We start from the raw sequence: 23,922 nt of genomic DNA, 5'->3' as shown, positions 1-23,922 counted from the left end.
GTTAACCGCGTGCTAGGTGCGAGATGTATGTATGTTTGGTGTTACGGGAGATAGGGTGGCTGGTCGGGTGTGTTGTTACTGCTAGGGGTGGCTAATGTTGGCCCCCACGGACGACCACCACCTCCTCGACGTTCACCTAGGTTTACATCACTCATAGTCGCTGTATATCGCTTAAAGTATAAAGTCAGGGAGAGAAACATGTACGTTTCCCATTAGGTGAAGGGGGGTGGGCGGTCGGTCGTCAACCTACGTGTTTTGTACCCATACTGGCTCTACCAGCGTAAATTTGTGCTGAACTAGTCTTACGTTGCCTTTTCATGGCCATACAACTAATGGGAATCGTGAAACAAACGCTGGTGGGTGGCTGCTGTTGATAACAACTGAAAGACTTTTTTGCAGACCATCATGATGCTTCAGAACAGCTGTTTACATTAGTGTAGTGTTAACAGTGTTGCTTTTGATGTTAAATTTGGTAGTGATAGTACTTGCTATGTAAAGCACTTGTTTTCAGTTATTTGTTTGGCTCGGTTGTAATCATGAGAAGCAATTAGATTTGCTTACAGACCTGTGGTAAATTTGAATAAAATCGAACTACAAAGTATGATAGAAAGAATATTATTTGATTTTATTAGGCACTCTTCATAGACTCCTGTTAGAGAATGGTTTGTGTTCCTTAATATTTTCGTTACATGGATACCTTGAATGCTTGTTAGTTTGGTCACACCCAAACCAGAGAAAGTGTCATAGTTTAGACTTTTAGGGGGAATTGATTTTGCTGATGTTTTTCATTGTTGATATTAGTAGTATTAGTATTAATGTTGGTGTCATTATGCAGAAGAGCTGTGAACTGAAAGTAAGTGTATTGTATATTTGAGTAGGTTATGCTGGGTTTTTTTTTAGGCCAATTTTTGTTTAACTCTCTGTAGAACGGGTATTAAGATATGAAAATTATATTTGATGGAATAACAAGCTGCTTAATTCAGTCATAACAAGTATGGTTTTGTGTAAGTAGATAGCTCGAAGGACATGATCAATAAACTTAGGAAATTTGAAGATTATTGGCACAAGCTTAAAGGGCATGATCAATAAGCTTTGGAAATTTGACGATTATTGGAACAAGATTGCCCAGTAGTTTCTAGTTATATGATTGTCATGTTTAGAACACTTAGACTAAAGGAATCTATTGGGTAAACTAATGTAAACATATGGTAGTTCAGAAAAAGTTCTTGGCTGACACTTTAGGTGTTGAAATTCCAAGAAAATGTACTGCATGTGTACTTTGATAAAAAGAGATTAGATAATTTCTGAGTTTAAGAAATACTCCTGTATCGTATTGTGAATTGATCATGAGTGTAGTATTTAGATCTACCTCCTCTCCACCCACTAAAGAAATCTGAATGATTTAAGGGTCTTCATTGCTCATACATTGACTTACCAGACTTTGTAAGTGTACACAAGTTCCATAAGTAGTAGCAAGAGTTACTGTAGCTTTATCACTTAAGGGTGACTTGCAAACAGCTGTCATTTATTAATTATTATTACCTTAAAAGATGGAACCAGTTATGCAGAGAGAAGTGAAATAGATATGAAAATATGTAATGGGACAGGGTGAGCGGTTGTTTAAATCTTAGATCAACACAAAATGTTCCCAAAACTTAAGAACTGACCAATACATAAATTACTATTCTTTTTTGTTGTTAAGAACTTATTTTAACTGCATATTTAGGATATATCATTTGTACTGTCGTAAAAATATCAGTACTGTATTATAGAAAAATCCAAGGAGACATAAGTATGTGCATGGTCTTTTTGAATTTTGACAATATGGTGGAGCAGTGCATCATTGTTAACAAGTTGTCCTTGATGGAAGCCTCTTGCATCCTCTTACATTTTACCGGTATGAAAGTTTTAAATGCACCCTTACTTTTCCTCCCATGCATGGCTTTTTCAGTTGCAGCTTTCCAAGTACCATCCTCAGTAAACCACACTCCCAAATATGTACACCCGTTCACAACTTCCTGTTCATCTTTGTAAACTGTTCCCACTATACCAATAAACATGGGTGAACATCACCTCTAATTATTTCCTGAAGTATTGTCATCTCCATCTCTAACAAACTTCATTCTTTGTTTCTAGATCTTTTCAAGATATTGATATACAATCATTTTACATAGCTCTTATACAGTTATACGTCTTCATTTTTCTTCCAATATTCTCATTTGCTTTTCCTTAGATATACCAACCTTCAGTTCAGGGCTCTATACTTAACACTTTTCCCATTGTTCATCATTTTGAACAACATTAGCATCACCATACACTGTCCCTTTCATCATTTCTATATTCCGTTGAGGTACATTTCCACATTTTTTTCAGTTGAACTAAGGCACTAGATACTTAACTGCTGTTGGCTTTCTAGACACTGAGGAAGAGAGACCGTGCCCCAGAGCCAGAACTGTATGTTTACTGAGAGGTTTCGATGAGAGGTTCAACACTCCTTTAGGTTCTGCATTCTTTGTCCACTCACTATTTGTGATCAAACCGTTCAGCTTTCTATTCAGAATACCTTTCAGGCAGGCATGTTTTCTCCGCAACAAACTATATATATATATATATATATATATATATATATATATATATATATTTTATTTATTGTACTTTGTTGCTGTCTCCCACATTGGCAAGGTAGTGCAAGGAAACATACGGAAGAATGGCCCAACCCACCCACATACACATGTATATACATACACGTCCACACACACACGTATGCATACCTATACATTTCAACGTATATATATATAATATATATATATATAATATATATATATATATATATTTATTTATTTTTTTTTTTTTTTATACTTTGTCGCTGTCTCCCGCATTTGCGAGGTAGCGCAAGGAAACAGACGAAAGAAATGGCCCAACCCCCCCCATACACATGTATATACATACGTCCACACGCAAATATACATACCTACACAGCTTTCCATGGTTTACCCCAGACGCTTCACATGCCTTGATTCAATCCACTGACAGCACGTCAGCCCCGGTATACCACATCGCTCCAATTCACTCTATTCCTTGCCCTCCTTTCACCCTCCTGCATGTTCAGGCCCCGATCACACAAAATCTTTTTCACTCCATCTTTCCACCTCCAATTTGGTCTCCCTCTTCTCCTTGTTCCCTCCACCTCCGACACATATATCCTCTTGGTCAATCTTTCCTCACTCATTCTCTCCATGTGCCCAAACCACTTCAAAACACCCTCTTCTGCTCTCTCAACCACGCTCTTTTTATTTCCACACATCTCTCTTACCCTTACGTTACTCACTCGATCAAACCACCTCACACCACACATTGTCCTCAGACATCTCATTTCCAGCACATCCATCCTCCTGCGCACAACTCTATCCATAGCCCACGCCTCGCAACCATACAACATTGTTGGCACCACTATTCCTTCAAACATACCCATTTTTGCTTTCCGAGATAATGTTCTCGACTTCCACACATTCTTCAAGGCCCCCAGAATTTTCGCCCCCTCCCCCACCCTATGATCCACTTCCGCTTCCATGGTTCCATCCGCTGCCAGATCCACTCCCAGATATCTAAAACACTTCACATCCTCCAGTTTTTCTCCATTCAAAACTCACCTCCCAATTGACTTGACCCTCAACCCTACTGTACCTAATAACCTTGCTCTTATTTACATTTACTCTTAACTTTCTTCTTCCACACACTTTACCAAACTCAGTCACCAGCTTCTGCAGTTTCACACATGAATCAGCCACCAGCGCTGTGTCATCAGCGAACAACAACTGACTCACTTCCCAAGCTCTCTCATCCCCAACAGACTTCATACTTGCCCCTCTTTCCAAAACTCTTGCATTTACTTCCCTAACAACCCCATCCATAAACAAATTAAACAACCATGGAGACATCACACACCCCTGCCGCAAACCTACATTCACTGAGAACCAATCACTTTCCTCTCTTCCTACACGTACACATGCCTTACATCCTCGATAAAAACTTTTCACTGCTTCTAACAACTTGCCTCCCACACCATATATTCTTAATACCTTCCACAGAGCATCTCTATCAACTCTGTCATATGCCTTCTCCAGATCCATAAATGCTACATACATGTACATAATTCATACTTGCTGCCTTTATTCATCCATATATATATATATATATATATATATATATATATATATATATATAGATATAGATATATATTATTTTTATTTTGCTTTGTCGCTGTCTCCCGCGTTTGCGAGGTAGCGCAAGGAAACAGTCAAAAGAAATGGCCCAACCCACCCCCATACACATGTATATACATACACGTCCCCACACAAATATACATACCCATACATCACAATGTACACATATATATACACACATAGACATATACATATATACACATGCACACAATTCACACTGTCTGCCTTTATTCATTCCCATCGCCACCTCGCCACACATGGAATAACATCCCCCTCCCCCTCGTGTGTGCGAGGTAGCGCAAGGAAAAGACAACAAAGGCCCCATTCGTTCACACTCAGTCTCTAGCTGTCATGCAATAATGCCCGAAACCACATATATATATTGTACTTAATCACCGTCTCCTGCATCAGCGAGGTAGCGCAAGGAAACTGACAAGGAATGGCCCAACCCACCCATGTACTCATGTATATACATAAACGCCCATACATGCATATATACATATACATTTCAACATACATAACATATACATACACAGACATACACATATATACACATGTACAAATTCATACTTGCTGCCTTCATCCATTCTCATCGCCACCCCGCCACACATGAAATAGCATATTTATATATATATATATATTATTTACCTCCTTCCAGAACATCTTTTTATTCTCCCTAAAATTTAATGATACTCTCTCACCCCAACTCTCATTTGCCCTCTTTTTCACCTCTTGCACCTTTCTCTTGACCTCCTGTCTCTTTCTTTTATACATCTCCCACTCAATTGCATTTTTTCCCTGCAAAAATCGTCCAAATGCCTCTCTCTTCTCTTTCACTAATAATCTTACTTCTTCATCCCACCACTCGCTACCCTTTCTAATCAACCCACCTCCCACTCTTTTCATGCCACAAGCATCTTTTGCGCAATCCATCACTGATTCCCTAAATACATCCCATTCTTCCCGCACTCCCCTTACTTACATTGTTCTCACCTTTTTCCATTCTGTACTCCGTCTCTCCTGGTACTTCCTCACACAAGTCTCCTTCCCAAGCTCACTTACTCTCACCACCCTCTTCACCCCAACATTCACTCTTCTTTTCTGAAAACCCATACAAATCTTCACCTTAGCCTCCACAAGATAATGATCAGACATCTCTCCAGTTGCACCTCTCAGCACATTAACATCCAAAAGTCTCTCTTTCGCGCGCCTGTCAATTAACACTTAATCCAATAACGCTCTCTGGCCATCTCTCCTACTTACATACATATACTTATGTATATCTCGCTTTTTAAACCAGGTATTCCCAATCACCAGACCTTTTTCAGCACATAAATCTACAAGCTCTTCACCATTTCCATTTACAACACTGAACACCCCATGTATACCAATTATTCCCTCAACTGCCACATTACTCACCTTTGCATTCAAATCACCCATCACTATAACCCGGTCTCGTGCATCAAAACCACTAACACACTCATTCAGCTGCTCCCAAAACACTTGCCTCTCATGATCTTTCTTCTCATGCCCAGGTGCATATGCACCAATACTCACCCATCTCTCTCCATCACCTTTCAGTTTTACCCATATTAATCGAGAATTTACTTTCTTACATTCTATCACATACTCCCACAACTCCAGTTTCAGGAGTACTGCTACTCCTTCCGTTGCTCTTGTCCTCTCACTAACCCCTGACTTTACTCCCAAGACATTCCCAAACCACTCTTCTGCGTAAGACAAGGGAGCAAATGGGAACTTCAGTGAAGGGCGCAAATGGGGAGGTGAAAACAAGTAGTGATGTGAGAAGGAGATGGAGTGAGTATTTTGAAGGTTTGTTGAATGTGTTTGATGATAGAGTGGCAGATATAGGGTGTTTTGGTCGAGGTGGTGTGCAAAGTGAGAGGGTTAGGGAAAATGATTTGGTAAACAGAGAAGAGGTAGTAAAAGCTTTGCGGAAGATGAAAACCGGCAAGGCAGCAGGTTTGGATGGTATTGCAGTGGAATTTATTAAAAAAGGGGGTGACTGTATTATTGACTGGTTGGTAAGGTTATTTAATGTATGTATGACTCATGGTGAGGTGCCTGAGGATTGGCGGAATGCGTGCATAGTGCCATTGTACAAAGGCAAAGGGGATAAGAGTGAGTGCTCAAATTACAGAGGTATAAGTTTGTTGAGTATTCCTGGTAAATTATATGGGAGGGTATTGATTAAGAGGGTGAAGGCATGTACAGAGCATCAGATAGGGGAAGAGCAGCGTGGTTTCAGAAGTGGTAGAGGATGTGTGGATCAGGTGTTTGCTTTGAAGAATGTATGTGAGAAATACTTAGAAAAGCAAATGGATTTGTATGTAGCATTTATGGATCTGGAGAAGGCATATGATAGAGTTGATAGAGATTCTCTGTGGAAGGTATTAAGAAATATGGTGTGGGAGGCAAGTTGTTAGAAGCAGTGAAAAGTTTTTATCGAGGATGTAAGGCATGTGTATGTGTAGGAAGAGAGGAAAGTGATTGGTTCTCAGTGAATGTAGGTTTGCGGCAGGGGTGTGTGATGTCTCCATGGTTGTTTAATTTGTTTATGGATGGGGTTGTTAGGGAGGTGAATGCAAGAGTTTTGGAAAGAGGGGCAAGTATGAAGTCTGTTGGGATGAGAGAGCTTGGGAAGTGAGTCAGTTGTTGTTCGCTGATGATACAGCGCTGATGGCTGATTCATGTGAGAAACTGCAGAAGCTGGTGACTGAGTTTGGTAAAGTGTGTGAAAGAAGAAAGTTAAGAGTAAATGTGAATAAGAGCAAGGTTATTAGGTACAGTAGGGTTGAGGGTCAAGTCAATTGGGAGGTAAGTTTGAATGGAGAAAAACTGGAGGAAGTAAAGTGTTTTAGATATCTGGGAGTGGATCTGGCAGCGGATGGAACCATGGAAGCAGAAGTGGATCATAGGGTGGGGGAGGGGGCGAAAATTCTAGGAGTCTTGAAGAATGTGTGGAAGTCGAGAACATTATCTCGGAAAGCAAAAATGGGTATGTTTGAAGGAATAGTGGTTCCAACAATGTTGTGTGGTTGCGAGGCGTGGGCTATGGATAGAGTTGTGCGCAGGAGGATGGATGCGCTGGAAATGAGATGTTTGAGGACAATGTGTGGTGTGAGGTGGTTTGATCGAGTAAGTACCGTAAGGGTAAGAGAGATGTGTGGAAATAAAAAGAGCGTGGTTGAGAGAGCAGAAGAGGGTGTTTTGAAATGGTTTGGGCACATGGAGAGAATGAGTGAGGAAAGGTTGACTAAGAGGATATATGTGTCAGAGGTGGAGGAAACGAGAAGTGGGAGACCAAATTGGAGGTGGAAAGATGGAGTGAAAAAGATTTTGTGTGATCAGGGCCTGAACATGCAGGAGGGTAAAAGGAGGGCAAGGAATAGAGTGAATTGGATCGATGTGGTATACCGATGTGGTATACTTTGTTGCTGTCTCCTGCGATATCAAGGTAGCGCAAGGAAACTGATGAAAATTTTATATATATATATATATATATATATATATATATATATATATTTTTTAGTCGCCTTCTACTACATGCAGGGAATACATGGGAAGTATTCTTTCTCCCCTATCCCCAGGGATAGAATGGCCCATACGCATGTATATACATATATGAGCGCCCATACACACACATATACATATCAACATATACACATTTACATATTCGTACTTGCTTGCCTTCATCCATTCCTGGCGCTACCCCATCCTACTGGAAACAGCAACACTACCCCCTGCTTCAGCATGGCAGCATCAGAAAAATCTACAAAAAAGGCCACGTTAGTCACACTCAGTCTCTAGCTTTCATGTGTAATGCACCAAAACCACAGCTCCCTATCCACATCCAGGCACCACAGACCTCTCCATGGGAGAAAGAATACTTACCACACGTTCCTGCACATCATAGAAGGTGACTAAAAGGGGAGGGAGCAGGGGGTTGAAAATCCTCCCTTCCCGTTTTTAATTTTCCAAAAGATGGAACAGAGAAAGGGGGCAAGTGAGGACATTACCTCTAAGGCTCAGTCCTCAGTTCTTAACGCTACCTCACTAATGCAGGAAATGGCAAGTATGTATGAAAACAATAGATATAGAGTGAGAGAATTTATGCCAAAGTCACTGGATGACACTGGTTTGTCAATAAAATAAGATAGGAGCCCTCATACTTCAGACACATTACAGTAATTACACTAATCAACATTGCTTGACAATGACATGAATTAGTAATATCCCTGGTTTGCTCTTTATGAAGTAGTCTATGGTAAATCTTGGTTGCTGGAGACAATCACTTAACAGATAATTTTGCAGCTGCAATAGTGTGCTGTAGATATCATCTTTAACAGGCACTGACCTCTCCTGCCACCCAGAACCTTAGCCTCCCCTTCGTCTATCATGTGACTCAAATTAGTCTACATGATTCGACGTGGTACTAAGCCCACACCAAGGTACCTAAAGTAGCCCCTCTCCTGCATAACTTTCCACCTCCTCCAAGTCATCTGTATTTAAACTTACACTCAGAACATGGCCCTTTCCCCTTTCTCTTTTGTTTATATTTATTCTTGGCTTTATTGTTTCCATTTCCAAATTGTCAATAGCTTTTGGAGTTAGCCACCAGAGCTGTCATCTGTAAACAGTGTCTGATGATTCGTCTTCCATGTTCCCAGCCCCCCAAGCATGCTTTAATACTTGTACCTCATCACCCACACCCCCTTTAGTGAGGTAGATCAGAAACAGATGTAGTATTACTTATTAGTTGGTCTATAGGTATATTTTTTGGCATTGGTTTAAAGATTGTAAATGTAAGTGATTAACTTAATTGTAATCGTTTGGAAGTTAGCATTGAGATATTTCTCGTGTTATGTATTAAAACTTTTTTTTTTTACCAAACCAGAATTTCATCTTTGTGATAGTTATATTCATGAAGCTCTTGCAAGACTTGGGTATCTGCTGTAATACAATGTTGTTGTTTGGGGACAGAAATATTCATTTTTTATTCCTATATTTTATACTCATGTATTTTTATGTGAAGTTTAAAATAATTTTTATATTTCAACTTATTCTTCCCATTTCAGTTTACCCCTTCATGAATGGGGATGTCGCCAAACAGTATTGCGGGGTTTGTCCCCCAACTCCTGAAACTCCTGGTCTTATGGCAGTAGAGTCTCTTTTGGGGGCCCCCACTTCCTCTCCCAGCACGTTACCTGTTGAGGCCGGCACCACCTCTGGCCAGCCCCCAGGAAAGACTGCTCTAGTTTCAAAGAAATCTGAGGATATGGCAGCAGCAGCACAAAATAATGAGAAAGAGGGGAATGCGAAAAGTAGTACTCCTCTTAGTACTTCACAGCAGAATGGGGAAGTTTCTCCGGAGAGCAGTAAGTCAAGTGCCTCCCCCCTTCCTACCCCAGTCCCCACCCTGCCTTCTAGTAGTAGAAGTGATGTGGACAATGAAGACAACAAGGAACAGGAGAAAAATGAAGAGCAGGCAACTGAGAGTAAGAAGAAAGGACACCTCACCTCCAGTGAAACCCAGGGTACACAAACCACACCGGCACAGACACCTACCCCAAGCACACCTGCAGTTACCCCTCCTGCACAGCCTCAGCAGTCCATCCAACAGACCCAGCCACCCACAAGGGACCAGATAAAGCAACTGGTGGCTCAGCAGGTTGAATACTTTTTCTCCAGGTAAGTTAGTGTTTTTGTATTTTGATGTACAATGTCTTCTGATTTTTATTTTTGCCTAAGTGAATGAAGATTTAAGACCAGGTTTTGTTCTCTGTACTGTACTGTATTTTTTTCATTGATTGTTGATTTAAATTTTATTGTTGGAAGGATTGTTTCATTATGATAATGATATTGAGTAAAAATGACATTGATGTCAGTTTAGTGATCAAATTTGTAGACACCAAACCTATCACCATTGTGTTTCATCTCTTAATTTTCAAGATTCCTATTGTCATTGCAAATTATACAGTTAGTTACATGAAAGTTTTTTTTCATATTTTCCTATCTTTCTGTTTTCTTTCGCACTTGTTCACCATTTCCTGCATCACCAAGGTCGTTCCAGGAACAGATGAAGAAAGGGCCTCATTTATTCTTCTGTTCTCTTACTGTCATGTACAATGTGCCTAAACCAGGGCGTCCTATCCAGAACCAGGTCCTTACAGACCTTTTTGTGATTTCCATTAACACACACACACACACACCTGTATACCACATTGTACCAATTCATGTGCATGCCATTCACCCTCTTGCATGTTCAGGCCTTCAAGCATTTACAGTCCTGTTTACACCATCCTTCCATCTCCAATTCTGTCTCCTCCTCCTTGACCCCCTCCACTTCCCTTTTGTCAACCCTCCTTACTCATTCTCTCCTTATGTCCAAACCATTTCAACACCCACTCTTCTGCTCTCTCAACCATACCCCATGTTTGTATCATTCCATTCATTTACTTGTGATTTTTTTTTAGTATTATTACTTTGTTGCCGTCTCCCACGTTAGTGAGGTAGCATAAGGAAACAGATGAAAGAATGGCCCAACCCACCCACATACACATGGATGTACATACGTGCCCACACATGCACATATATACATACCTATACATTTCAATGTATACATACATATACATATATACACTTGTACATATTCATACTTGCTGCCTTCATCCATTCCCGCCCACCCAGCCACGCATGAATGGCACCCCATTCCCCCTGCGTGCGTGTACGGTAGCGCTAGGAAAAGACAACAAAGGCCTCATTCGTTCACACTCAGTCTCTAGCTGTCATGTGTGATGCACCGAAACCACAGCTCCCTTTCCACATCCTGGCCCCACAAAACTTTACATGGTTTACCCCAGACGTTTCACATGCCCTGGTTCATTCCATTGACAGCACGGTATACCACAGTATACCCTGGTATATACCACATTGTTCCAATTCACTCTATTCCTTGCATGCCTTTCACCCTCCTGAATGCTCAGGCCCTGATCACTCAAAATCTTTTTCACTCCATCCTTCCACCCCCAATTTGGTCTCCTACTTCTCCTCGTTCCCTCCACCTCTGACACATATATCCTTTTTGTCAATTTTTCCACACTCATTATCTCCATGTGACCAAACCATTTCAATACGCCCTCTTATGCTCTCTCAACCACACTTTTTATTACCACTTCTCTCTCTTACCCTTTCATTACTTACTCGATCAAACCCCCTCACACCACATATTGACCTCAAACATCTCATTTCCAACACGTCCACCCTCCTCCGCACAACGCTATCTATAGCCCACTTCTCGCAGCCATATAACATTGTTGGAACCACCATTCCTTCAAACACATCCATTTTTGCTCTGAGATAATTTTCTCACCTTTCACACATTCTTCAACGCTCTCAGAACCTTCACTCCTTCCCCCAACCTGTGACTCGCTTCCACTTCCATGGTTCCATCCGCTGCTAAATCCACTCCCGGATATCTAAAACACTTCACGTCCTCCAGTTTTTCTCCATTTAAACTTACTTCGTGATTGACTTGTCCCTCAACCCTACTGAACCTGATAACCTTGTTCTTATTCACATTCTCTCCCAGCTTTCTTCTTTCACACACTTTACCAAACTCAGTCACTAGCTTCTGCAGTTTCTCACCTGAATCAGCCACCAGCACTGTATCATCAGCGAACAACTGACTCACTTCCCAAGCCCTCTCATTTACAACAGACTGCATACTTGCCCTTCTCTCCAAAACTCTTGCATTCACCTCCCTAACAACCCCATCCATAAACAAATTAAACTTGTGAAATGTTCCTTTATTCTCTGTTTACTTGTCTGATTTACCGGTGATCATACAACACAGCAATATTCAAGTTTACTTCTCATATGTGTGAGAACATTTTCATCTTTAATTGCTTGTCTTGTTACACTGCAAATGTTCTCAATAGCCATTTACTCATTTTTTTGCTTCAAAGCACCATCTTTTGAAATCATTTATTGATTTTATTTTCATTCCCAAATCAATGACATTTTCTTCACTTTCCTGTTAGACCTTTGTAAATAGGCACTAAAATAGCCTTAACTGTCCCACAAATAATTTGCTCAGATTTCTGTTCTTTAGAGTAGTTCCCATTTTCCCGTCTGTAGATAGTATCCAAATTTTTCTTGACCTTTCAAGCTAATGCTTTGCATATTCTCATGTCATGTGAAACATCTGATTACACAGTTTCTCTTGTTATCAGTGTCTGAAATCATGATCACAAAGTGTTGTGGTCAGAATTGTTTCCTTTAGATCTGTTTCCATTCGCAACAACTTAGAATTTGTGTTAGAAATTCTTAGATCCATTTACCTATGTGTCCTTTTTGTATTTAGCCATGTCACTTTCTTTAATAACCCTTTTGTTTACTTTATCAGATACTCTTGCAAAATCAAGAAAAAGTGTTTATTCTTTTCCCATATATCAGTGCTTCATGTATGTTGTTATAATAAGCTAGTAATTTTGTTTTTGTGCTTTTACCAGGAAGAAACCCATGCTGCCCTTTATTTCAAATATTTCATTTTTCTTACTCTCTCAAATACATTTAGTACTGTGTGCATAGTTGGACTAAATGGTGTGCATTGTATAGACCAATTTGAATCCTTTTTTGTGTACTGATGTTACATGCATCAACCTATGTATTTCTGTGGCACTTCCTTAGTCTGTGCATTGTCTGAACAGCATTGTCAGATATTTGGCTTTTGTTTCTTCTTCTTTAGTGGGTGAGCAGGTTCTCTCTCTTCTATAATGGGTATCAAGGTTGGCTGCTGTGAGTCTTTTGGTTTATTTTATTGAGGAAGGAGTGTCAGTATGCTGTTTATCATTCATTGAATAGTTAACTGATGATTTGGTTTAGTTTAGGTTTATTCTATGATTTCTGTTGGAGTATGGTTTTGTTTGACCTAGTTTGTTTAGATTATATTTCTGTGCCTTTCTGATACATGTGTTTTTATGCTTTAGTTGGTGATGCAGGTGTAGTTTGAAATTGCATGGTTTAGAGAAGGGAAATAGCCTAGTTTGAAAGCTTTTGTGTATTTATGACTTAACTGACAAGGGGATGTGGTGGGTTTTTTGATGGTTTAGAGTAATGCATCATCAGTATGTCCGTGTGTTCTTTAGGAGAAGGGATGTCACTGGATTGGGTTAGAAGTGCTTAATGAATGGGAACTAGTTGATGCTGTAGGTGTGGATCTTCTTTAATGGGCATCAGATGGGGTGGCTTTGGGTCTTGTGGTTCATTTTATTGTGGGAAGAGTACCAGTTTGTTGTTTGTCTTTCATTGAATAGAAAAATTGTTAGTTTAGTTTGGATTTTCTCTGTGATTGCTACTGAAGTGTGGTTTTGTCTGAGCTGGTTTCTAACAGCTTTATGAGGTCTGCAACTTGTGGTGAGAATTTTGGTTTATGTTTTCTTTCTGTGTCCTTCTAGCATGTTTTGCTGGTTTGGATGGTGATGCAAGTGTAGTACGAGACTGTGTGGTGTAGAGAGGGAAAACCACATAGAGTGAAGTTTTAGAGCTTGGATTACTTGTACTGAGTGAAGGTTACCATTCTATTTTCCTGTAGTTATTATGAGTATTTTTGGTAGTTATGCCAGATGGAGTGTTAGCAGAATGGGCAACTGTAAGGTTGGCTGCTGGAGATGTTGAACTGGAGTCTGATTGTTAGGTAGAGGAGGATTTAAAGGAAGCAGTTGACTTTTACTTTAAAGCAGTTGACTGTATTGTTGACTGGTTGGTAAGGTTATTTAATGTATGTTTGATTCATGGTGAGGTGCCTGAGGATTGGCGGAATGCATGCATAGTGCCATTGTACAAAGGCAAAGGGGATAAGAGTGAGTGCTCAAATTGCAGAGATATAAGTTTGTTGAGTATTCCTGGTAAATTATATGGGAGGGTATTGATTGAGAGGGTGAAGGTATGTACAGAGGATCGGATTGGGGAAGAGCAGTGTGGTTTCAGAAGTGGTAGAGGATGTGTGGATCAGGTGTTTGCTTTGAAGAATGTATGTGAGAAATACTTAGAAAAGCAAATGGATTTGTATGTAGCATTTATAGAGTTGATAGAGATGCTCTGTGGAAGGTATTAAGAATATATGGTGTGGGAGGCAAGTTGTTAGAAGCAGTGAAAAGTTTTTATCGAGGATGTAAGGCATGTGTACGTGTAGGAAGAGAGGAAAGTGATTGGTTCTCAGTGAATGTAGGTTTGCGGCAGGGGTGTGTGATGTCTCCATGGTTGTTTAATTTGTTTATGGATGGGGTTGTTAGGGAGGTAAATGCAAGAGTCCTGGAAAGAGGGGCAAGTATGAAGTCTGTTGTGGATGAGAGAGCTTGGGAAGTGAGTCAGTTGTTGTTCGCTGATGATACAGCGCTGGTGGCTGATTCATGTGAGAAACTGCAGAAGCTGGTGACTGAGTTTGGTAAAGTGTGTGGAAGAAGAAAGTTAAGAGTAAATGTGAATAAGAGCAAGGTTATTAGGTACAGTAGGGTTGAGGGTCAAGTCAATTGGGAGGTGAGTTTGAATGGAGAAAAACTGGAGGAAGTGAAGTGTTTTAGATATCTGGGAGTGGATCTGTCAGCGGATGGAACCATGGAAGCGGAAGTGGATCATAGGGTGGGGGAGGGGGCGAAAATTTTGGGAGCCTTGAAAAATGTGTGGAAGTCGAGAACATTATCTCGGAAAGCAAAAATGGGTATGCTTGAAGGAATGGTGGTTCCAACAATGTTGTATGGTTGCGAGGCGTGGGCTATGGATAGAGTTGTGCGCAGGAGGATGGATGTGCTGGAAATGAGATGTTTGAGGACAATGTGTGGTGTGAGGTGGTTTGATCGAGTAAGTAACGTAAGGGTAAGAGAGATGTGTGGAAATAAAAAGAGCGTGGTTGAGAGAGCAGAAGAGGGTGTTTTGAAATGGTTTGGGCACATGAAGAGAATAAGTGAGGAAAGACTGACCAAGAGGATATATGTGTCGGAGGTGGAGGGAACGAGGAGAAGAGGGAGACCAAATTGGAGGTGGAAAGATGGAGTGAAAAAGATTTTGTGTGATCGGGGCCTGAACATGCTGGAGGGTGAAAGGAGGGCAAGGAATAGAGTGAATTGGATCGATGTGGTATACTGGGGTTGACGTGCTGTCAGGGGATTGAATCAGGATCTGGAGAAGGCATATGATAGAGTTGATAGAGATGCTCTGTGGAAGGTACTAAGAATATATGGTGTGGGAGGCAAGTTGTTAGAAGCAGTGAAAAGTTTTTATCGAGGTTGTAAGGCATGTGTTCATGTAGGAAGAGAGGAAAGTGATTGGTTCTCAGTGAATGTAGGTTTGCGGCAGGGGTGTGTGATGTCTCTATGGTTGTTTAATTTGTTTATGGATGGGGTTGTTAGGGAGGTGAATGCAAGAGTTTTGGAAAGAGGGGCAAGTATGAAGTCTGTTGGGGACGAGAGAGCTTGGGAAGTGAGTCAGTTGTTGTTCGCTGATGATACAGCGCTGGTGGCTGATTCATGTGAGAAACTGCAGAAGCTGGTGACTGAGTTTGGTAAAATGTGTGAAAGAAGAAAGTTAAGAATAAATGTGAATAAGAGCAAGGTAATTAGGTACAGTAGGGTTGAGGGTCAAGTCAATTGGGAGGTAAGTTTGAATGGAGAAAAACTGGAGGAAGTAAAGTGTTTTAGATATCTGGGAGTGGATCTGGCAGCGGATGGAACCATGGAAGCAGAAGTGAATCATAGGGTGGGGGAGGGGGCGAAAATCCTGGGAGCCTTGAAGAATGTGTGGAAGTCGATAACATTATCTCGGAAAGCAAAAATGGGTATGTTTGAAGGAATAGTGGTTCCAACAATGTTGTATGGTTGCGAGGCGTGGGCTATGGATAGAGTTGTGCACAGGAGGGTGGATGTGCTGGAAATGAGATGTTTGAGGACAATATGTGGTGTGAGGTGGTTTGATTGAGTAAGTAATGTAAGGGTAAGAGAGATGTGTGGAAATAGAAAGTGTGGTTGAGAGAGCAGAAGAGGGTGTTTTGAAATGGTTTGGGCACATGGAGAGAATGAGTGAGGAAAGATTGACCAAGAGGATATATGTGTCGGAGTTGGAGGGAACGAGGAGAAGTGGGAGACCAAATTTTAGGTGGAAAGATGGAGTGAAAAAGATTTTGAGTGATCAGGGCCTGAACATGCAGGAGGGTGAAAGGCGTGCAAGGAATAGAGTGAATTGGATCGATGTGGTATACCAGGGTCGACTTGCTGTCAGTGGATTGAATCAGGGCATGTGAAGCGTCTAGGGTAAACCATGGAAAGTTTTGTGGGGCCTGGATGTGGAAAGGGAGCTGTGGTTTCGGTGCATTATTACATGACAGCTAGAGACTGAGTGTGAACGAATGGGGCCTTTGTTGTCTTTTCCTAGCGCTACCTCGCACACATGAGGGGGAATGGGGATGTTATTCCATGTGTGGCGAGGTGGCGATGGGAATGAATAAAGGCAGACAGTGTGAATTTTGTGCATGTGTGTATATGTATGTGCCTGTGTATGTATATATATGTGTACATTGAGATGTATAGGTATGTATATTTGAGTGTGTGGACATGTATGTATATACATGTGTATATGGGTGGGTTGGGCCATTTCTTTCATCTGTTTCCTTGTGCTACCTCGCAAACGCGGGAGACTGTGACAAAGCAAAATAAAAATAAATAGTTGACTTTTAAGTATTTTTCCTTGGGTTTTGGTTGTAAGTACTTTGATGGTGGGCATTGAAACCTTTGTAGAGATAGGTGTTGAGAATGCTGATCAGGTTTTGCAGTTAGGACTATATCATGAGAGGTGGTGTGAGGTATGTAGGTATTGATTACGTTATAGTATGCACTATGAAGTTTTGTTTTAAAGGATTGTATAGTGTAAGGGGTTGTCATTCTCTCTCTCTCTCTCTCTCTCTCTCTCTCTCTCTCTCTCTCTCTCTCTCTCTCTCTCCCTCTCCTGTGTTCATTGGGTGGATAGCAGTATGGTTTATTGGATGTTTGCTATGAGTTGTTCTCATCCTTGTCAGTATAGTCTTACGATTGGATAGTTGTTGAAAAAGGTGGGAGGGTGTATTTGGTCGTGACTGATGTCATAAGTAAAGACTTTATGGATGCATGGAGTTGACTGTGTGTGTTTTTCCGTGATACTGTTTTAGTTAAAGGCATGTTTAGGTGTGGTTTTGATTTTGTTGGGTCGAAGGGTTTTTGGAAAGTGGTTGGGTGCGCTTTTTGTATATTGATGGGTGTTCATGCTGGGAAGTTGGGGGTTTTCGAGAGTGCTTTATAAGTTTCTGGCAGATTCTGTGTTGCATGTCCAGTGATCTTTAGTTTTATGGATGTAAGAGATAGCCTTTGAGGTGGTACCAGTGAAGGTAGTTGGAGTATATGATGGAGTAGTACTTTTTGATGCTGTGCATTTGACACATTGGGCATTGGTATTTGGGAAATGGTAACTTGGCTATCTTCTCCCAGTAGTGATTATGTGTGTGATTGTGTAGTATGTTTGGTCCAGTACAGCAGACAGTAATAGTTAAAGACTCAGCTCTGTGCTGGAACAGGTAATAGTGGACTGCCATCTCGCAATCCTAACACTCATACTACCACCTTTGCCACCCTCTTCCCATCACCACTACTTCTATAACTTGGACTGCCATCCATTAAGCCAGCTTCACTAGTACTACCCCTCCAACCGAATCTGCCACCCATTCACCACCACTACTCACTCAATACCACCTCTGCAACCACCTTTTCTTATACACTCCTTCACAATCCCTGTCACCAGTATGTGACCACCCTAATGCTACAACTAATGCCACTACCATCTTTGCCACCAGCACCACCTTATCCATCATCTCAGACTACCATTGTAACCAGTCATACCATGTCTTCTGCCATCACCACTGTTAGGAACACAACTACATCTAACACCACAACTCATCCACTCCCTTTGCACTGGCCATTTCTATCACCACCACAACCACTGCTCCAACTACCTATTCCACCACTCTGCCATTTACCTCTTGCAGCACATCTGCTGTCCCCCTCCTACCAACTCTTGACACCCATTTGCAAATGCATCTGCCATAACCTCTCCTACCTCCTCTTCTGTCCCTTCTGACTGCATCTCTACCATTCCCTCTGCTACCACCACTTCTTTCCATCACCATTCTGCCACAACCTAAACAACCACATGCACCACCACTACTGCCATCCCATCTGCCACTACTACCACACTGCCATCACTTCTACAGCCACCTCCATGCACTCCACCTTCAGCACCCTTACCATTATTTCTGCTGTCTGCTTTACAGCCACCTCTGCTACCCCCATTGTAACCACCACCTTAGCAGTCACCTGTACCCCAGTCTGTGCCACAACCCCTGCTGCTTCTACCACTACCATTACCATCACATTGCACTCACTTGTACCGCACCACAGATGTTACCACATCCACCACAAACACAACCACCGCTACCACTACCCCGTTCTTGAGAAAATCTGACAGCATGGTAATATTCTGCCAGGATATTTTTTGGCCCACATCGCAGTGGAAGTGTATGAGGAATTTCTTGAAGTCTAAAATTCACGATTTACAATATTATTAGAATTTCATCATACAACTGACAAAACCACTGAAAACCCCTGTCAGCCGCTAGATCACAAGTTTACCTGCTAGATAAATCAGTCACCTTTAGAGACAAAATAGCAATTGTAGCAATAGTACCATGGTTCTTTGATGGGGATATTATCATGTCTGGATCTCTGATGTCAGGAAAGAAGAAATTTTGTCAAGCCTTGTTGCCACCACTTCTTTCTTCAGCTTTTCAACTTTTTATACTACCTACTGTATTACCACACCTCTTCCACCATATCTGCCACCCTCTCTTTTGTCTTTTATGCATCCACCCCCAATGTCTCCATTACTGTCACCCCCTCTTCAGCCACTTGTGGAACCATCACTTTCATCTTTTGTGCCATTATATTACAACTTTTGCAACCACTTGTCTGCCTTTGTCACTGTCTCTGGCACCCCTTCTGCTATCATGGCTTCAGCCTCTTGTAACACCAACTCTGCCCTCTTTTCTGACACTCTAGCCACTTATGCCACCACCCCTGGTCATTTCTCAGCCACTGTCAGTTCACAGTGTCAAGTGCTTCAGCATCCTACCAGCAGTTGGTCATCCTGCCTTACATTCTGTGCAGCAGATAAAAACTGGGCTAGAGTCCCCCATTAACATGACCCGAAGTCTCATTTTCATTTTAAGACATAAAGCTTTTTCTTTCTAGGAGAGATGGTGTTGGTTTACTTCTATTTCATACAACACAAATGACCAGCTCCACGCACACATATAGATGTTTCTGACCAAGTTGTACATTTTAGAAATTAGAAGCTTGATTTCTTGATGAAATATGTTTATATGATTGTTCTAGTTTGACATTTCTTCTTTTATGATGAATTTTTTTTCTTTTTAGGGAAAACTTGAGCAACGATCCATATTTGATTTCTCAAATGGATAGTGACCAGTATGTACCAGTGTTCATTTTAGCAAACTGCTCACAGTTTAAGAATATCACCAAGGACCATAGCATTATTGTGGAGGCTCTCAAAGGTAAGTTCAGTCTTGCTGTTATTGATTTTTGTGATATATGTATATTTTTATTTTCCATAGAGTAAAGCTATTTTTACCCAGCAGGATGCCTTTTTGTATATTACATTCTTTGCTGTAATCATTGCTGTTCTCATTGTGATTAGCTGTTGATATTTTAGTTTTTCTTTTCATGTTGATAGCATACTTTAGTTAATAATAGAAACTTAATTCTGCAGTTACTGAACTTTATTGTTTGTAGTTTTCATTGAATTTGTTCAATGATTAAGTTTCTTTCTCTGGAAGTTGTATATACCATAGTTTGAGAAAATGGGTTTGTTTGTTTCTTATGTTGAGTATAGCTTCATTCTTGTAACTTTTCCCCCCCAAATCATGAACAAAAATCCACATCAAGGCTAGGCCTTAATTGGATTATAGAGAATTTTGGAACAGGAGATGGAATGACAAGGGAGAGAATTTACAAATTTTGGAGGAAGTGATAAAACATCTTTTAAAATGTGCTGGGTCATAATTGTTGGGAAAGACTTGAGAAGGTAGGGAGTTCCAAAGCTTTGGCATGCAGGGAAAGAAGCAGTTGTCAAAATGGCCCACCCTTAAGTTGCTGGTGGTGAGTATTGCATGGTCTAGCTGGTGGTGGGGTCACACAAGCCACCATCTCTTGGGAGCAAATACCAAAGTGATACCTATAATAGAAGGAAAGTGAACAAGAGAGTCGAAGTCTAGAAATTATCCTGGGACAGTTTATTGGGATTTCTGTAACATCAGATATATCCATCCTTGCAGTGTTACCAGACTCCTCTTGCTAGAGGTTACATTTTGAGTGAAAAGTCACCTTTGGCAAGGCTTTATCAATGAGATTATAGTCTCATCAGAGAACTTCTCACTCCAAAGGAGTCTTCATTTTCATGCTATCGAAATTAGCATATCCTTGGGCTGCAGGAGCTTTTAGAAAAATACTGGGTAACACCAGGACTTCTAGAAACTGGTCCTTGGCTGATCGATGATTATTCTCATCCTTTCTGTTGCAGACAGTAACTTTTCTTTCCTCACCTCAATGCACTCACGACCTTTGCCCTTTCACCTACCCTGTGTTTAACTTCAGCTCCTTTAGTTCCATACATTGCTATATCCAGTCCCAGATATCTTAAACACCCCATTTCTCCCAGTTTTCCACAGTTCAGAGTTGCACTCTTAATGAACTGTCTCCCACCCTTTGCCAAATCTCTCTACAGTACTTTTATTCACATAACCCTTGCTTCCTCCTTTCACACTCACCCAACCTTAGACTGTAGTTTTTACATTTTGTATTTCAAATCTCCTGCTAGAACCTTGTTGTCTGCAAACAGAGACTGGCTTGCCAATTAAGTTGGGAGAAACTTATTTGTATCTATATTTCTGATGCCCATTTCTTTAGAAATTTCATCAAGGCGATGGCCACAGCAAAAGAGTCTCCTCTTCTCCCTGACCTTACTTAACCTCCCTCACATACACCATTCCATTGTATTCATCCAGTACTCTTCCAATTTGTTTCCCAGTGTCACAATGCGGTGTTCCTCTCCACTTACCTCATAAATTGTACCATAGCACACTGTCCTCGTATAAACTCTCTTGTATTCTTTCCTTATGCTCAAAACTCCTCAAAGGTATTATGTTTCACCCATTTTGCCATTCCATAATTCCTTCCCTTTGCATTGCCTGCTCTACTAAATCTCTTGTACACCCCTTCATTTCTTGCTTCATTCCATCTAGTCGTGCCACATGCACCTCAAAAATACTATTTCAACAGACTGGATTCTTGGCGTCTGTTTTTTTGTTCCATGCTTATGTTTCAGCTGCAAAATTTTATACTAGAAGCTTTCATTCCACATGTAGTACTTTTTTTTAGTTCATACTGTGCAAGCTGCCTCTGCTTGTTAACTTTCACCTATCTTTCTCTTTTAATGGGAAGTGGTGAAATTATTGGAGCATATTCTTCAATATTGATAATCATGTGCAATGTTTTTTGTTGATTTTTTGAAAACTGCAGTCTTACCATTTGATATTTGTTTCAGAGTCTCCATTTGTACAGTTAGATGAGGAAAATAACAGAGTACGGCCAAATTATAAGCGTTGTATTGTGATTCTCAGAGAAATTCCAGAGTCGACGCCAGTTGAAGACATAGAGGTATGAATAATTTTCATATAGAATGTTTAGACTTAGAAAATATGAACAGATTTAGTGAGGGAACTGATAAGGGCTTAAGATTTCAGGGGAATGATGGTTTGAGTGGATTTGGTTAGTTTGAAGACAATGAAATGGTCAGGGAGGAAATTGCAGAATTTGTCTTTGTTGGACTTGGATGTGGATGGTGTGTTCTGGTTTTGGTGCTTAGAGAGTGGGTGTGAGCAAATTAGGCTTTTGTCTTCTTTTTTCTTTCTGTTTAGCAGGATGATACAGCACTGGTGGCTGATTCATGTGAGAAACTGCAGAAGCTGGTGACTGAGTTTGGTAAGGTGTGTGAAAGAAGAAAGTTGAGTAAATGGGAATAAGAGCAAGGTTATTAGGTACAGTAGGGTTGGGGGTCAAGTTGATTGGGAGGTAAGTTTGAATGGAGAAAAACTGGAGGAAGTGAAGTGTTTTAGATATCTGGGAGTGGATTTGGCAGCGGATGGAACCATGGAAGCGGAAGTGAATCATAGGGTGGGGGAGGGGGCAAAAATTCTGGGATCCTTGAAAAATGTGTGGAAGTCGAGAACATTATCTCGGAAAGCAAAAATGGGTATGTTTGAAGGAATAGTGGTTCCAACAATGTTGTATGGTTGCGAGGCGTGGGCTATGGATGGAGTTGTGCGGAGGAGGGTGTATGTGCTAGAGATGAGATGTTTGATTGAGTAAGTAATATAAGGGTATGAGAGATGTGTGGTAATAAAAAGAGTGTGGTAGAGAGAGCAGAAGAGGGTGTTTTGAAATGGTTTAGTCACATGGAGAGAATGAGTAAGGAAAGATTGACCAAGAGGATATATGTGTCGGAGTTGGAGGGAATGAGGAGAAGTGGGAGACCAAATTTTAGGTGGAAAGATGGAGTGAAAAAGATTTTGAGTGATCGGGGCCTGAACGTGCAGGAGGGTGAAAGGCGTGCAAGGAATAGAGTGAATTGCAACGATGTGGTATACTGGGGTCAACGTGCTGTCAATGGATTGAACCAGGGCATGTGAAGCGTCTGGGGTAAACCATGGAAAGTTGTGTGGGGCCTGGATGTGGAAAGGGAGTTGTGGTTTCGGTGCATTATTACATGACAGCTAGAGACTGAATGTGAACGAATGTGGCCTTTGTTGTCTTTTCTTAGCACTACCTCGCACACTTGAGGGGGGAGGGGGTTGTTATTCCATGTGTGGCGGGGTGGCGATGGGAATGAATAAGGGCAGACAGTATGCATTATGTACATGTGTATATATGTATACATCTGTGTCTGTATATATATATGTATACATTGCGCAAAAGATGCTTGTGGCATGAGAAGAGTGGGAGGTGGGTTGATTAGAAAGGGTAGTGAGTGGTGGGATGAAGAAGTAAGATTATTAGTGAAAGAGAAGAGAGAGGCATTTGGACGATTTTTGCAGGGAAAAAATGCAATTGAGTGGGAGATGTATAAAAGAAAGAGACAGGAGGTCAAGAGAAAGGTGCAAGAGGTGAAAAAGAAGGCAAATGAGAGTTGGGGTGAGAGAGTATCATTAAATTTTAGGGAGAATAAAAAGATGTTCTGGAAGGAGGTAAATAAAGTGCGTAAGACAAGGGAGCAAATGGGAACTTCAGTGAAGGGCACAAATGGGGAGGTGAAAACAAGTAGTGGTGATGTGAGAAGGAGATGGAGTGAGTATTTTGAAGGTTTGTTGAATGTGTTTGATGATAGAGTGGCAGATATAGGGTGTTTTGGTCGAGGTGGTGTGCAAAGTGAGAGGGTTAGGGAAAATGATTTGGTAAACAGAGAAGAGGTAGTAAAAGCTTTGCGGAAGATGAAAACCGGCAAGGCAGCAGGTTTGGATGGTATTGCA

The 23,922-nt window shown here is 41.0% G+C and overlaps 1 protein-coding gene across 9 annotated transcripts in view; it reads left to right on the top strand.

Annotated features, from left to right (window-relative positions):
* Larp4B (La-related protein 4B) overlaps nucleotides 1–23,922 on the top strand; it is a 276,157-nt gene that overhangs the window by 173,481 nt on the left and 78,754 nt on the right. For all 9 annotated transcript variants that reach the window (XM_071666630.1, XM_071666631.1, XM_071666632.1 and 6 more), the window contains 3 exons: nucleotides 9,323–9,935; nucleotides 19,757–19,893; nucleotides 21,942–22,054. In XM_071666630.1, coding sequence (XP_071522731.1) covers nucleotides 9,323–9,935; nucleotides 19,757–19,893; nucleotides 21,942–22,054 — 863 coding nt within the window. The remainder of the gene's footprint in view (nucleotides 1–9,322; nucleotides 9,936–19,756; nucleotides 19,894–21,941; nucleotides 22,055–23,922) is intronic.

This window comes from Panulirus ornatus, chromosome 11 (assembly GCF_036320965.1).
Source record: "Panulirus ornatus isolate Po-2019 chromosome 11, ASM3632096v1, whole genome shotgun sequence".
Lineage (NCBI taxonomy): Eukaryota > Metazoa > Arthropoda > Malacostraca > Decapoda > Palinuridae > Panulirus > Panulirus ornatus.
The sequence above is the reverse complement of the archived record's forward strand: the minus strand, read 5'-3'. Positions and strand labels throughout refer to the sequence as shown.